The sequence below is a fragment of the Mugil cephalus genome, chromosome 7, assembly GCF_022458985.1.
Source record: "Mugil cephalus isolate CIBA_MC_2020 chromosome 7, CIBA_Mcephalus_1.1, whole genome shotgun sequence".
In the NCBI taxonomy this organism is placed as follows: Eukaryota; Metazoa; Chordata; class Actinopteri; order Mugiliformes; family Mugilidae; genus Mugil; species Mugil cephalus.
In genome coordinates, this window is record NC_061776.1 from 28,275,658 (window position 1) to 28,293,037 (window position 17,380).

General features: G+C 39.9%; 1 protein-coding gene across 4 annotated transcripts in view; it reads right to left on the reverse strand.

Moving 5' to 3' along the window:
- tmem68 (transmembrane protein 68) overlaps positions 1-17,380 on the reverse strand; it is a 52,551-nt gene that overhangs the window by 14,358 nt on the left and 20,813 nt on the right. For all 4 annotated transcript variants that reach the window (XR_007113099.1, XM_047589518.1, XM_047589519.1 and 1 more), the window contains exons 4-5: positions 15,510-15,609; positions 11,651-11,818 (exon numbers count right to left, since the gene is read on the reverse strand). Coding sequence is in view for 3 of the 4 variants with exons in the window: in XM_047589518.1 (XP_047445474.1) it covers positions 11,651-11,818; positions 15,510-15,609 (268 nt within the window). In the remaining variant the exon portion in view is untranslated. The remainder of the gene's footprint in view (positions 1-11,650; positions 11,819-15,509; positions 15,610-17,380) is intronic.

Sequence of the window (17,380 nt, forward strand, 5' to 3'; positions counted from 1 at the left end):
GAGTGATTGTGACTGTGACTGGCTCCTAGTGTAGACGGCCCTCCATGATGGCGTTTCCCGACCAGGCCATCTATGCTCAGTCATGTTACTCATTTTTTTAGGGCTCTTACTATCCCTGTGCTTCAATGTGTGTGTGCATGTGTTCGTGTGTGTATGGGAAGGGGAGAGGGTTCTGCTGGTTTGTTTTTGTTCCAAGTTTTCACCAGCTGTGGATAATGGCTCTCACTCTGGTTTTCTGGAATCCCAAGAAGCTTTAGAAATGGCTTTATAACATTTTCTAGAGAGTTAGATGATTTCCTTTCTTTCTCAATTTGTTCCTGAATTTCTCTGGATCACGGCATGATGTAGCTTTTGAGGATCTTTTGGTCTGTTTCACTTTGTGAGGCTCGTCCTATTTTATGTGATTTCTTGATTGGTGGAAAACCGCTAGGGGGCGAGATGAGATAGACGTATTCGAGAAAAGCTCTGCTCCCTCATACAAGTTAAGCAATTTAAAAAGAGAGTGACTTCTAATGAGAGCGGACTGAAGGAGCATGAGACCCGAACCAGACTGGATGACTTGGTCTCACGCTCCAGGAGGCAAAACATTCGCATTATTGGAGTCAAAGAGGGAACCGAAAAAGGTAGCCCAACAGACTTTGTTGCTAAACTCATCCCAAAGCTTCTAGGAGAAGAAAACTTTGGGAACAAACCAGTCAAAGTTGACTGCGCGCACAGCATCCGTGGCAAGGCAGCTGTAGCCGATGTAGCCCATGGGCCAAACCGGATTTCGGTATCACTCAAAGGGACGATGGCTACCTATATTTTTTGGATAGATATATGTCTGTAGATAATTTATTGTATGATAGACTTTCCAGGTGAGTAGCTAAATCTTGCTTATCAGCTCATGAAGTTAACCACCCCCTAAGGAAAACTGTGTGTTAGACACAGGTGCATAGCTGGTTCTACCCTCACGATTAGGACTTTTCTCAATGTTCAATAATATTGTGTTTGGTATCATTTTAAAGGGGACCTTTTAAGCTTTCATTTTAACCCAGTTGTGAACCTTTTGATAAATATGGAGGTCACTGCAGCTCATCAAACCATCAAAAGCATACATTTTTTCACATTTTACAACTAAACTATGTTCTTCCTTTCAATCCTGTAGCATATAGGAACATCAGAAACACGAAACACAAGTACTACAACAGTCACCTGACTGTAAGGTTTCAGAAAATATATAACAATGCCCATATAATTTCATTGTGAGAATTCAAGATGGTGTCAGAGGCCATCTTTACCCATTTTCAACTTTTGATCTCGACAACGTAGATGACCATGTAATACCTCTTTTTGCAGGTTTAAAAGGGTTATTTTTGAGATACAAGGTCAAATTCAAAGTCATCTGAAGATCAAAGGTCAAATTTGGAATTATATTGTGCTATTGTGTGTGTTAGAAGTAACCCCAGTCCACCACAACAGAAAGAAGCAGAGCGACCACTGCTGTTCTACCAATGATCACAATAAAAAACAAAGAAAAGTTGGTTTTACTTCTATCATTATCAACACACACATTCACTTCAATTGTCTGGCATTATCTATCTATCTATCTATCTATCTATCTATCTATCTATCTATCTATCTATCTATCTATCTATCTATCTATCTATCTATCTATCTATCTATCCATCTATCCATCTATCTATATTTATTATATTTTATTTGATTCAGATGTAGTACTGTGGAGTGGGTAAGACTGTTTTAAGTGGCTAGCTAGCAAGAACTGATAAGTTACAGTAACGTTAGCCTTGCTAGTACAATTCTAGCTAGCTAAATTGTGATGTTTAGTGCAGATATCCTGCAACATTTGCTGAAGAAAACACATTCAGGAAGATACCCTAGATACATTTGTATTGTACACAGTATTGTGGCACAACATGTCCCAAGACACTTTGAAGGAGGTTCTCGACAGCAGCTCTTGCACATACATCATGGAACTGTTTGAAGTGTATCGCAAGTTCCTCAGAGAAACAGCAGCCTCTCATCCTTCTACATTTCCTATTTGGACATGGTTGAAATCTTGTTCGGGCTCATCTAAGCATCTAGAGAGGGAGACTGGATGCTTCACCTGGCAAGTATTCATGCAATGATCCCCTGGTGTTTTGCATATGATGAATTATGCACGGTACCTCCCACATTACTACGCCCAGAGGTGTCAGCTGCCCACCACACACACAGATGTCAGCACACAATTCAGCTTCAGGAAGCATGTACCTCACACAGCTGAGAGATCTGACAAGACAAGGCATGTCCAAACTGTCCCAGTCAGATCTACAGGGTCCTAGGATCCAAAGAGATGAGGTAGATGCCCAGTCTCTCACTGATTTTATGGAGAACAACTGGCTCAATCCTTTGTCCCCTGATGAGTCTGATCTGGTTAGACTTAGATATAGACAGACTTCAATGAGCCACAAGGGAAATTACTTTGTCACCATAGCTTCGTTGCAAATAAAGTAAACACTCATAAAACCACAAGAAAGATAAATAAAATAAGATAAAATAAAATGACATTAAATTAAAGTAAAATAAAAATGAGCAGTGTAATCAAAAAATGTACAGAATTAGCCTTATGAACAAATATACAAAAGTAGTTTGAATGTCAAAATAGTGTCCAAGGTGATGTGGATTTTTGGTCAGTTGCATAGCAACAGCGGTGTGGATTGTGTCGTCATGGTGTTTCTCATCAATGGTGTTGCCTCCTTCGGCTGAGGGAGTGATGTAAATACAGGTGTCTGCCTGTAGAGTCTGAAGCAGGGCACAGATGTACTGTGGTCCCATGAACCAGGTCTCCAAAGCACCTCTCACGACACACTCCGTCCCTGTCCCATCAAGCGCACACAGTCCATCCATCCCGCTGCCGAAGACCTCAAGTCCCCCATGAATCCACCGGCAACTCCAGCCTGGCATCCAAAGGACTTCTTCTAAGGTTTAGCGGGAATGTCAGGCCTTACTCTGGGCAGCTAAAGGGACAGCGCTAATAGCCAACAGCAGGTCTAAGCCAATAAGCCTGTCCACTGGCTTCTCGGCTACACCTGATGTAACCAGGGATCTCTTGAGAGCTCATGAGATCGGGGAGGAAGCCTGCCAGGTTTTCAAGCAAACCAGGTTAGATGAGAACTCCTCTTCAAAATTTTATGACAGCATGACAAAGCAAGGTCTGAAGACATTCTCCAAGATAAGCAAAAAGACATCCCATGGAACGAAAGGAAAAGATGTGGTTCTTGAGGCAGATAGAAACCTTTTCAGCCACATGATCCTGGTAATTGAACACAGGAAGGTGAACATGAAGGATGTCCTTGTCCACCCACTGGACACTGGCAAATGCTGATGGATTTCTGCGAAAAACAAACAGGGCTGCACTTGCCAGAGAGCTGGAAAAGAATGTGTCTCCTGCAGAACAGATCCTAACACCATGTACAACCACCACTGATGGGATGAGCCTGGTCCAAAAACTGAATGCCAACAACAAGACCTTTGCACAGATCACAGAGTAAGTCTTCACCTATGTTCTTTATGAGGGGGCAGAGAATGAAAGGATTGATGTGGTTTTTGATGTCTCCCGTGAGACTTCAATCAAAGATGCTGAAATGAAGAGTGGAAGAGTGGAAACAGCCACAATACAGAGAAATGCTGCATGGCAAGGTGTTGAGCATGACCTGTGAGGAAACCTGCTACATGATGACAGAGGATGAGTGTGAGAGCTGTACTCAACACAAGAAGAAGCTGACACTCACCTACTACTTCATGGACTGGATGCAGCAAATGCATGCAGTTTGTTGACATCAGCAAACTGGCAAGCTCACTTGGAGACTCTGTCAGTCAGTCAGTGCATTTACATGCAGAGCTTAATCGAGCTCAAAATTAGACTTTCTGACTACAGTCCTTGTCCCAGTTTACATGCAATGGAGAAAATAAAAAAAAACGCTAAACTGGCGTGTGACCCCAGAACAAAAACATAGCAGAAAGGCGGTCACAGAAAAAGAAGGTAAACAGAGCCGATAGTAGAACTGTCTGAGGGATAGCGCATATCTTACATGCACCATAAGCAGCGCGCACACTACTTTGCAGATTAAAAGAGCTGTACTATTATCTGTCTGGTTGCTGCTGAAAAGACACATATCGCCACCAAGTGTGGAGGAGGACATGCTCCCGTCAGTTATTCAATATTCTCCGTTGCATGTAAACTGGGACAAGGACTGTAGTCAGAAAGTCGAATTTTGAGCATAGCTCGATTAAGCTCTGAATGTAAACGCATTGATTGACAGTCTAATTGGCTTACATGCCTTCTCAGGCTATGATACTGTCAGCGCATTAGCTGGTTGAGGGAAGCTGAATGCCCTAAAGATGTTGACAAAGGACACTACCTGCCAAGAGTCTCTTAGTCGGCCGGGGCAATCATGGGACATGAATGATGATCTGTTTGAAAAAATCGAATGGGTCACCTGCTGCATGTACGCTGCTACGACCAGCACTGGTGAGAGCAACAAACTGCATTATCAGCTTTTCACTACCAAAAGGGGAAAAGTTGAGTCCTACCAGTCGCCACCCTGTAGAGACTGCCTCTATATGCATGCTGAACGAGCCAACTACCAAGCAGCAATCTGGAAGTGCTGTCTGCAGGCTGACCCAGTGGTACCGAGCCGTACTGGGCATGGATGGACAGATGATTATGGCAAGCTGGTCATAGATTGGATGCACTCCCCACCTGCACCAGATGTGGTCTTTGAACTACTGACATGCAAGTGTGTTCATTCATGCACAATGCCAAGCTACATGCGCCTGTCAAATGGTCTGACGTACACAAACATGTGCGGGTTACAGACCTGTAGTAACGGAAAACTGCAGGATGATCCAGAGCCTCATTTTGAAGTAGGGGAGTCAGATGATGACAGCAACACAGTGTGGTGATGGACTTGGTTTGGGATACTTATATTATAGTTATGCTGATGTTAATATTGTTCAAATTATTAAAATATTAAAGTTTTTAAATCATATTTTTGTTTCCTATTCAATTTTGATATTATGTATTACCATAGATGTTCATTGTGCATTTAACAAAAGTAACCTACAGAGGCCACTCTGTGACCTAACCATCTAAATCTAGTTTGTTGTTTTGTTAAAAGCAAAGATTGGCTGATAGTTAATTTGATGTGCATTGGCCTCAGATGTGCCACTAATCATGTCAAATTTGTACTCTGACCTGAATTTGACCTTGTATCTTAAAAATAACACTGGAAATGGACTTCCCACCCTCGTAAACCTGCAAAAAGAGGTATTACATGGCCATCTACGTTGTCAATATCAAAAGCTGAAAATGGGTAAAGATGGCCTCTGACACCATCTTGAATTTTCACAATGAAATTATATGGGCATTGTTATATATTTTCTGAAACCTTACAGTCAGGTGACTGTTACAGTACTTGTGTTTTGTGTTTCTGATGTTCCTATATGCTACAGGAAGAACATAGTTTAGTTGTAAAATGTGAAGAAATGTATGCTTTTGATGGTTTGATGAGCTGCAGTGACCTCCATATTTATCGGAAAGGTTCACAACTGGCTTTAAATGAAAGCTTAGAAGGTCCCCTTTAAAATGATACCAAACTCAATATTACTGAACATTGAGAAAAGTCCTAATCGTGAGGGTAGAACCAGCTATGCACCTGCATCTAACACACAATTTTCCTTAGGGGGTGGTTAAATTCATGAGCTGATAACCAAGATTTAGCTACTCACCTGGAAAGTCTATCATACAAAAAAATTATCTACAGACATATATCTATCTAAAAAATATAGGAAGCCATCGTTCCTTTGAGTGATACCGAAATGCCCCATAGACTACCTGTCCCATTCACCGTCCAGGGTGAAGAGGTGGAGATTGTGGACTTGTGCAAGTACCTTGGGGTCCATAATCTGGACTGGTCACATAATACAGACGCCCTTCACAGGAAAGGACAGAGCAGGATGTCCTTCTCGAGGAGACTGAGGTTGTTTAGTGGCTGTATTAGACTCAAGACCTTCTACCAGTCTATGGTTGCCAGCACGCTTTTATTTTTTAGCTGTGGTGTGCTGGTGGGGCCTACTTACATAGTCACTTTATGCACAACTGTTGCCATCTTATCTTACTGTACATTTTATTGAAATTACAGCCTTGGCATGTCCTTCTCAATGTCCATATAAGTTCTGTTGATTCTTGTATGTATGTATACTGTATGTCAGGAGGAGTGAACAAACCCTCTTAAATAAATACATACTATATTAAAACTTAAGGTTTTAATCATAACATTTGAATTTACTACTGTGGTGACCAAACTTAAATGCCGTGTCAATCATAGCAATTCAGTTATAGTTTATTAATTTTACAATATATGAAATTTTACAATGACAAATTCAAATATTTTACAATATATGAAATTCTAGAACATATGAAAATGTTCATACTGAAATGTAACACTATTGGCCTATATTAAATAGTTTATTGGCCTATGATTGATAGGTGATTCCGAAAGATTTTTAGTGCTATGACTGTAGTTGATTGCATTGATTAAGTGGAATGGAAGATGCATAAAGGAGTCCAATTTACCTCCACTGAAGTGGAGTGATGGCAGATCTAGCCTTGCTGGAAGATATCCCTGCCTGTGCATTCAGGAGAGAGCGCATCTTCAGGGGCCATCAAAACATGTTTGACTAAAGTGAAGAATGGTTTATGAGCCGTTTCTGATTGCCAAGGCATGTTTTGCTGGAGCTGTGCAATTCCCTGGAGCCGCATCTCCATCACCCGACACACAGGTAAATTATACCTTAAATGGCATCATAAAACAATTGCCAATCTTCTTAACATTCCCTTATGACGAACAATGCTTGAGTGAAGTGTAGAGGAGTTTTCATAGCATTGCTGGAATGCCAAATACTTTTGGAGCGATAGACTGCACCCATGTGCGCATTAAAGCTCCATCCTATGCATTTCATGAATAGAAAGAACTACCACTCAATCACCGTGCAGGTCATCTGTGACGCTGACTGCTGCATCCTTAGCGTTGTGGCCCGTTGGCCTGGAGGCACCCAAGACTCCTTTATTTCACACAACAGCACAGTGGGAATGCGTTTGCAGGTGGTGGCTGTAAGGGACGGGTGGCTTGTTGGCGAGTAGCTCTTTAAAATGATATACACTAAATGTCGAAAGTTTTAGAACACCACACATTTTTTTTTAACTTAAAATTATTCAGTTTATTGTGCCACTGCACTCTGAAATGAAAGCATAGAACAAATAAGCAATTTAAGTTGAAAAGAAATCATGGAATCACTTTATAGACCAAAATGTATTCTAAACTTTTGACTCGTCAAAGTAGCTACCTTTGGCAGATATCACTGCTGAACACACTCATGGCATTCTTTCTACAGTAGAAATCTAATATTCTTCAGAAAGTTCTTCCCAAGTCTGTTGCAGAAGTTCCCATAAATATGTGGCTTGTAGGTTGCTTGGCTTTCACTCTTCTGTCCAGTTCATCCCAAACCAGCTCGATGGGGTTTAAGTCTGGAGACTGTGCTGGCCACTCCATGTTTTCAAGCTTACCATTATTTCTTTTTTCCTGAGGTAGTTTTGGACTTGTGTTTTGGGTCATTATCTTGCTGTAGGATGAACCTCTGATCAACTAGGCCAGGGGTCGGCAACCAGCGGCTCCGGAGCTACATGCGACTCTTTCGTTCCTCTGCTGCAGCTCTCTGTGGCGAGTGGTGCAGGGCAAGGATGCTAAACAAAAGTCGTTCACTTTTTTACGCTAACTGCCTCTGAAAAGCAGCAACTGTTCACTCAATAGTGAACAAGCAAGAGCTACGCAACAACTGAATGACACTGAATGCCACTCCACTCACACTCATGGTCATAACCATTGACTGTATATACTAGGTCGTAACATCAAAAAACACTTAACTCCCACAGTGCATTTCAGCGCATATATCCCTTGCTATTGAGTATTTAACTCAAATGTATTTTATTTTAGTTAGTTAGTTTTTTAAATATAATAATAAATTTGAATTCACAGTGATCTTGTGACAATAAAATAAAATGTGTTTAATTTTTTGTCGCTCACAATATACGTCACAACTGTCGATGTGCGACACCTGCTGGCATGTCCAGCCCGCTATTTATTGAACTTTTCCCACGCAGGTAAGCCAGCCATGGATAAATCCCTGTATCCCATGTATGCATAAATAAAATTTAGTTTTCTCTGTAGAAGTTCTTTCATTTAATAAATGGAACACAATATAGTTTTTTATACATAGCATAGAGGTAAAAAACGATATATGCAGTGTCACGTTCAACCTACTTTTTTTTCCAGAGTTCACAATGTATTCGTATGCATAAACAAAATTTCATTTTCTCTGTTGCGGTTCTTTCATTTCATAAATGCAACACAATATAGTTTTTTATACATAAGCCTAGCATAGAGGTAAAAACGATATATGCAGTGTTATCTTCATTTTAGATGTCAAAGGGGTTTTGTGGCTCCCAGTGTTTTCTTTTCTATGGCAAACGGGTCCAAATGGCTCTTTAAGAGTTGAAGGTTGCCGACACCTGAACTAGGCACAGACCAGAGAGTATTGCGTGGTGCTGCAGAATGCTGTGGTAGCCGTTTTGGTTCAGGGTGCCGCTCATTCTGTAAAAAACAGACAAAAACAGGCAAAACAGCCCCAGACCATCACACTTCCTCCTCCATGTTTAACAGTTGATGTCACATACTGTGGAACCATCCTCTCGTCTACTCGACAGTGTACAAAGATCCTGCATGATGAACCAAAGATTTGAAATTTTGATTCATCAGTCCATAATACCTTCTTCCAGTCTTCAGTAGTCCAATGGCGGTATTTTGCGGCCCGGAAGAGCCTCTTTGTCTTATTCTGATATCTTAGCAATGACTTTCTTGCTGCAACTCGTCCCGTCAAACCTGCAGCTTGAAGTCTTCTCTTCACAGTTGAAACTGAGACTTGCTCACTACAACTACTATTAAGCTGTGCTTGAAGCTGTTGTCCTGTGAGCAGCCTATCACACAAGCTGTTCACTCTCAGAAACTTGTCCTCTGATTCAGTTGTGACTTTGGGTCTGCCAGATCACTTCTTGTCAGAGTTTCCCCAGTTTCTCAGTGCCTTTATGATGGCGAAGAAAACTGTATTCACTGACACCTTGACTTTCTTTGCAATTTCCCTGTAGGAAAGACCTACATTTTTAAGTGTTATGATGGTCTGTCTCTCTTCCATTGTTAATTGCCTTTTTCTGGCCATTTTTGTAGCAACACACTACTTTCTACAGTACAATACTGTTCACCCGATGCTCATGAGGGTCTGGTACCACAGTGTGTTCCTACACTGCTTTTATGCAGACAGAGGGGGTTGTAAGTAATCCAGAAAAGTTGGAACACCTGTAGGAGTAGGTAGCACCAGCTTTCAAGGCTAAGTCAACCTTCATTGCTGCAGAACAGCTTTAAATTGTTAACCCACTTTATGTTCCCTGAAAAAGGCCCTTTTGTATAATTCTGAAATGTACATTATTCTTCAGTTTTGGGTAACCAAACCTTTTTTTAACCTCCGTCTGTTCAGTACTTTCCTTTGTACCATTTCAAGCTATTCATTGGGCTTGCATGACTTGAATTGCAATAAATAACTGGAAAAATTAGGGTGTTCTAAAACTTTTGACTGGTAGTGTATCTTAAGTGTCAATCATTTATTCTGTTCATGCTACAACGTGTTCTATTCCGTGGACACACTACAGAAGAGTGTACTTTTTCTGGCCTCCACATCTGCCACAATAATCTCAGTTTCTGTTGACGTGAAAATTTTCTTCTTACTTTTTGGGGCCATCTTTCATGTTCTCTCAGCTTCAGAACACCTCTCTCTTCATGCTGCACTAAAGGGATGTCCTTATATAGAGAAATAGCGGCATGGAAGTATGCAGATTGCTGATCGCAATTAGAATGGTTCTGATTTACTAACATGCGAACGGTGGTGAGAACAAAATTGGCCAGTACACATGTGTCGTGAATCCGACTGTGATTTTGCGCAAGTACTTTTTTTTTGCGGATTAAGAACATTTCTGTGCACATATCAGTGAATAAGGGCCCATTGTAAATCTATGTGATGCACAAATATTTCTAACAGACAGTTCTTCAAAAGAATTTGCACCTGAAGAAACACAGAGCTGGCAGGACTCAAAATTCAGAGAGAAAAGTAAAATCTGGAACTACTGGAGCTAGACATTAAAAGGAGAATCCTGGAAACTAGAGATACGGAAACTGGAAAGAGGCGGAGTATTTCAGTGAACACTAACCATATTTGTGATGGAGAATGTTTTTTCTTATGACTTTTGCTCTCTGTACTACAGGCTCAAAGCTGAAAAATGGTGTTTGTAAAATAAAATTTTATCTAGAAAAAATGTGTCCATGACTGTAGGGTATACAATTAAGAGAGATGGGACTTTGAACCAATATTACCAATACTAGACAAAATGCACATATACAAAAGAGGTACTAAGCAAGATCATTTGTTGATATAAATTCTAAATTCAGCATTTAAGTTCAGGAAAGAAAATTGGTAACATATTGCTCTCTGACCAGATGGCCAGCAATGCTGTCTGGGAAGCAGAACACCAGGCAATCTAATAATATCTAATATCTAATAACGATGCATAATTTCTTAACCTACTGTACGTTGTTACACACTCGTAATATCCAAGATGCTTACAAATAAACAAATATACACCACACATTATACAAATAGGCTATAAAAATAGATATGTCATCATGAAGAGGAAACAGGTCAATGGGGAGTTGGACCTATATGTAAACTATGTTGCCCCTGTCAGCCGTGATGTCAGTTTTTTAACTCCAGCAATCTTTAAAAGTAAAAATCTAATCAGCTGCACTGATACACATATTAATCAGACCTCTGACAGAACTTTGACAAGTAGTCTTTATTAGTATTAGGAAAAGCAGCGAGTGAGCGCAGATTCTGAGCACTGATGGTGGGAAAATCTATACAGTGGGCAAGGCGCGGGCCAAATATAATTGGTCGCGGGCCAAGTTTGACCAGGATTTACACAATGTTGTGCATTTTTAACACAAATTTGAAATTTCATTTTTTAATACCACGATTATCGTCAATACTGGTTTACGCCACAGCCCTAGTACAAAGTATTTTCATGATTTACAGGGAAGTAATTTCTCCAAGGGTGAAAGACTTATCCCTTATAGATCATTTAAAATTGTTTGTATCACTAATTGCACTAATATAAGAAATGTTGAAATTAGTGCAACAAGCGGCTGTATTACTCATGTTGTCAAATAATCAACTGTCATTTGTGGTGATATCAAAAACAACTGCCGTTTGCAATAACAGAAAAGCAAGTTAACTAAGATTTTATGCTCCTAAACCACTCAGAAGGACGATACTGAGCAAAAAACTGAAAGAAGAGAATTAACTCTCCGTACAAATGATTATGATGGAATTGAGAAAAAAACCCCATTTGTGTAAAAGATGGCAATTAAAAAAAGACCAATGTTGCACATACAACAAGCAGTGGATGTAGTGTGAAAATACTGTACGTGTCAAAAAGTGTAAGTACCTGGGATCTTAAAGAGGAAGTGGTCAGCCACAGAGTGGCAGGTCCGACCCTTCTGGATGATAACGCTGGCCAGGAAGTAGTAGTAGTCAATTGGAATGGCTCCATGGTAGTACACTATGAGAGCTGGTCCTTTGTCAGGGATCTTCTCCATGCCATGTATCTCATAGCCTGGTACACAGGTCAAAGTGCATGAGGCATTAGTATACAAGCCATACTGTATATATTGCAGCATTAAAAGTTGTATGTACATGAAAACAAGTTAAGCATAAACAAAACAAAAGCACCCGAGGAAACATTACAGAAGATTTCGTCACTAAGGAAAAGTGAGGAAAGTGTCAAATGATCCCATGAATACTTTGTATCAATTACAAAGTACAATAAAGACATAAAAACTGAAATCCTTTCCAAAAGTTTTGGTCTGCTCAAATAAGATCAGTCTTCCTCCTGAGACTGATCTCTGAAGGGCAGAGTTTTTTGTCCATTTTTTCACCAACAAATCAAATGTGTTGTTACACCCTTGTTAATAGCGCATAGATGAATTAGCCCTATGTCGTGTTCGGAAAATCACAACGATCGGGGAATGCATGTGTGACTATGTTTATATACAGCTTGTATAGCGATATGGCACACTTTTTTTATCGATCATGGTAGCACACTGGAAAGGCCGTGAGATCTGCCAGTAGCTCTGTATCTGTGGAGAAGATGAGATTCGGTGGCAGATATTGGGCACTGTGCGGGACACAGCGATTTATTCGAATATCGGTAGCCTTTTGAAAGAGCAAGGGTTTGACCAGTCCATTCGGCAGGTCATCTACAACCTGAAAGTGTTAAAAAATACCTCCTGATAAACGACAGGATGAACAGGAGGCATGGGATGCTCCATGCTGTCCATTGCATACGCAGCGTTCCAGTGCAGTTAAATGTGTAATGATGACGTTGTCGATGCGACGGCATATGAGACGGTGGAAAAAAGGCATGCAGCTCTCACAATGGGAGGTCAGAGGAGGTCCATGGCATCTGTAGTCTTTTTTTTTTGAAAGATGTGCCTGAAAGAATGGCTGCGTGACGCCAGTAGCTCCATGATGTAACCTTTTTAGGTTATTCTTAGTGTGTTAATGTTGTTTTTCTGTGGCTTAAACCAATCAAAATGGTTTTTGGTCCTTTTTGTCTTGTTTTTATTTTGTTTTTTCTGGTCGTAGTATTGTTGGCTGTTGTTTGGCAGAGTGGCTGTTGTGCCCAGTGATGTGTTCCTGTGATCAGTTGGTAGCACTGTCCACGTCTTCTGAGCTGCCTGGACCTGATAAATGGTCTTGCTCTTATATAGCGCTTTTCTACCTACTCAAAGGTACTCAAAGTGCTTTTACAGTCAGAGACACATCCACCCATTCGCTCACACAAGAACACACACATTCACACACCAGATACTCAACCCCCAGTTGCACTGGGAGCAACTGGGGGTTGAGTATCCCGAAGGGATCGAACCGCTAACCCTTCGGTTCACGGACAATCCGCTCTACCTACTGAGCCATAGCCGCCCCCATAGTAAGCACAGACATTGTGCTCTCAATCATGTTGATCAGACAGTTTACAGATGGCCATGTTGTGAAATGATTGCATGGGAATGTTCAAATGAAATGAAGATGAATATCATATCTTTTGTATGTTTGTTTTCTACCATTGTGGATTGGTGAATTGCCTTAGACATTTCTTTCACAGACCGGCTTCGCTGTTGATTCAACATTCTCAATAGGTGTGCATTTGCATGTGTAACAGTGTGCTTCATTTTTTTGCAATGTGCAAATGAAGTGCTAAACTTGAAAGTATATCATGGATCTGATCCATTCTTAACTGGCCCCTCTCAGTGGTGTCAGATAGGAGAATGCTTCACAAAGTGAAAGCAATCTCAGACAGTGTGTCCAACCCACTCCATGACGTGCTGGTCAGACACAGGAGTTCTTTCAGCACCAGACTGATTACACCACGATGCACCACAGAGTGCCACAGGAAGTGGAAGTCTACAGGATAGGTTATAGTTATGGACATCACAAAGCTGTAAAAGCTGTTAACAAAGAAAAAGATGCCCTAATTTAAAGGACTTAATGTGCTTTTTGGTTGCTACAAAAATCCAAATGTATCATTTGCCAGACATCAGAATATTTGAATGTTATGTCTTGCGCTACACAGAAAGAAATAGAAAATAGAAATAGTAGGAATAACACAAAAGAGTGGGATCATGTTAGGGTGGTTGGGTAGAGGACGTGTTTCAGCTGAGCTCCCGCTCCCACTTATATCTAATCATATTTAATGCGAATGATTATTTCAATTTTGGCATTTTATATTGATTCAGTGGCATAATATTAAGTGACAAGAAGAGAAAGCTTACTTTTTGACAACAAACAATGTCGACAAAAATGAACCCATGAACAATGACAATCGCAACGACTGCTAGTAAACTAGTCACAACTGCTTCACCATGAACAGATGAGGAGTTCTTGCCAGCGGTGAACACGACGGCTCTGATTTGTGAGGTGACTCAAAACTTAAAGCGACATAATGGAAGAGAAATTCTGCAAGTTCACAGAAACTTTAGAAAGGAAAGCCAGTCGAAACACATTACAGAGGAAGAGCAAGGCGTGAGGACATGGTGACCAGTCTGGATGGGGGAGTTGCTGAAGCTGAAAGGAAAATTAAGGTAATGGCTGACTGCATGGATGAAAGTGAGAACCAATGTTCTCAACTTGAAAGAGGGCACAGAGAGGAAATGTCCTACCAATTTTTTTGAGACCTGGCTGCCAACTGTTCTTGGATTGGGGGTGCACCCTGAGCAAAAGCTGTATTAAAACTGACCGGACACCCCCTACCTTGGGGGATGGGGTTTTTGGTTTTCTACAAGTGAGGCATTTCGGAAAATCATATCTACATTTGCAAATAACCAACGAACTTTAAGTTCTATTGAAGGCTTCCTACTTAATTTTAATTTAACTACCTTTATTGATAATAAATTTATTAGCAGCCTTTAAAAAGAGTAAAGGTTTTTCAATTCTGCTAATGCTGACAGGACTGGCATTTGGTAAAAGAACTTGGGGGTTAAACTTATTGCAGAGGCATTGTCAGATGCTTTCCTATCTGCTAAGAAGGTATTTACATGCAATAGACTCCGGAAGAATCAATATAGAATTTTACACAAGCTGCAGCACAGCCCTTACTTTCTAGACAAATTGGATCCCCTCCCCATAAAATGTAAAAAAAAAAGAAGTTGGAACATACTACCACTGTATCTATTTACTAATGTAAATGTATTGTTTCTAGTATACCGACAAGGAAGTTCTCTTGAGCTGCAGGACAGCTCACTTTAATGTGTAAACTCCTGCTCTTAGCAAGGTGATGACTTCTGTCCCAGTGGATTCAGGAGAGGCCTCCCTCAGTCACACAGTGGTAGAGAGTAACATTTAAGGTATTTCCGATGGAACATCTTAGTGCTATTTTAAAGGTGACAACAATGCCTTCTACAACATATAGCAACCCCTTCTTGATTATCTTCCCAGTCATCTGAAAGAGCACCTGCCTCTTGTCTTTACAAATAAAATAAAGACTGTTAAATCTCATGCTTTGACATGACAATATTGCAAACAACAATACATGATATGATCCAAATGTGCTTTGATGTAACCTATTTTTATAAGAGCTGTGCTGTCTGGTTCTTTGTTTGTTAATGAAAATTCAATAAAATATTATTGGAAAAACAACAAAAAAACAAAAAACAAAGAACAATACAAAAAACCTTGACATTGTCAAACGCGTGTAAATAATAATATATATTCGCTTCATTAACATGAGGGCTAATTTGGTAGGGTCTTACCATGCCATATTGCTCCATGTCCATCCCAAAGGGTAGCCAGGGTCTTCCTAGCTCCATCCCACAGGTTGTTGCAGTAAGCTTCCCTCAGCTGATTCTTTCTCTAGTAGAAGGAAGCATCAGTCAACATAAGTTTTGAAGTGTTCATTTTTTGTCAATAGTTTAGAGATTAACATTTGGTCTACTGGACTTTCTGATGAAGGGATTTGGTTATCAGTGAAACTAATATTTATTAGGATTAGGATGCCCCATTGTTTACTACAAATATTTCTCAGTGTTTCACAACACATGGACACTCCTTACCATGATCTTCTGTATAAGTTTAAGCAGCTTAAGCATTTATAGTTATTCAGGTCTGTGTCACAGGTATATTTTCATATAACTTCTTTTCATTTGTCTTTTACAGTTTGTACTCTCACTAGAAATTAAATGTATTTTGTAGGGCTGTTCTTGCATGCATGTACAGTAAAGCTTCGAACACATAGATACAGGCAAACACAGAAGGGGTGGCTTAACAGTGTTCTACAGAATCAATGCTGGATTTCTCTAAGGGAACAGAGGTCACTTCCTATGGTGGCGGTAAACAACTGATAGCAGTAATGCAGGTAGAAGCAGAGCTTTTGTTTGACTTCACTTAAAAAAACATAATACAGACCAAATCGTAGTACAGACCAAATCACCAGCAAATGAAATTCTATAGCTCACACACTGAGCCAGCAATAAAAGCCAGGAAAGACAGGATAATAGCCATGAAAAGTGTGGTGACTACTGGAAAACCAGAGAAAACTACATGGGCAGAGTGGACTAGCAACCCAGTCCTCAATGTTATTTTATAGGATGCTACCATCATTGTCAGCATTGCCACTGAAACGTTTGGATAAAAGTAAAAGAGGGCTTCAAGTACACTCTGTGTAGAACAGACAGAACTGGAGAGCAATGTGAATCCACAGAATCAGGCAAGAAATTAAAGGATAATGACAAAGTACAAGGTGGCAGGAGAGCAAGAACACCGGCTTGGCCAAGGTGGTGGAAAAAAGTTTTCGGACACCCTTAAAATTTTACACCATCTCACACATCTCAAAAATTATCAAGCAAAATTTGTGGAAAAATCTTTTTTTGTGGGCGCATGTGTGTTTTTTTTTTTTTTTAATTTGTTGCATGAAAGTGGACAACAGAATTTCTCCATAACTGAACACCACATTTTGAAACACCTCTATGATTGGAAAGGAGCAGCAAGAAGAAAATGTTTCTTATATTTGTCTGCCCCCTACTTGAACAATTAAAAGAAAGATGGTCTGACATCACATAGTTGATTTTCAGTAGCCTACTACACCAACAAAACAAATAAACAAAACAAAAAATTTAAAATAACCCATACAAGAACAGAATTACAAGCTTGAAACACTTAATCATTAACATCCAGTTTGAGTTTCGAGTGCATATTGACATTTGTTTTTGCATTTATCCTTTTTTTTTTTTTTAATTGATCAATATTCGTGCAACCTTTGGATTGCTCTTTTCTGCAATAAGAATAAAGGCATTATACTGCTCATGTATTACCCCAGACTTCTGCACAATAACTCAAATAAGGCAATATAAGTGAGCAGTACAACATTCTCATTGTTTTGCAATCTAAAACATACTTGACTTTGTTCAAAATAAAATATTCTTTGACAGCTTTTTTTTAAACATATGATACATGTGACTTCCATGTCAGATTTTCATCCATTATTATTCCCAAAAACATAAACTCTGATACCTTCTCAATATAAACTCCATCAATGGTTAATGAAACTTCGTCTTTGCTTCTTTTAGCAAAAACCATAAACTTTTAAATTTACATTTTACTATTTCACTCTAAAATATTTTCAGAT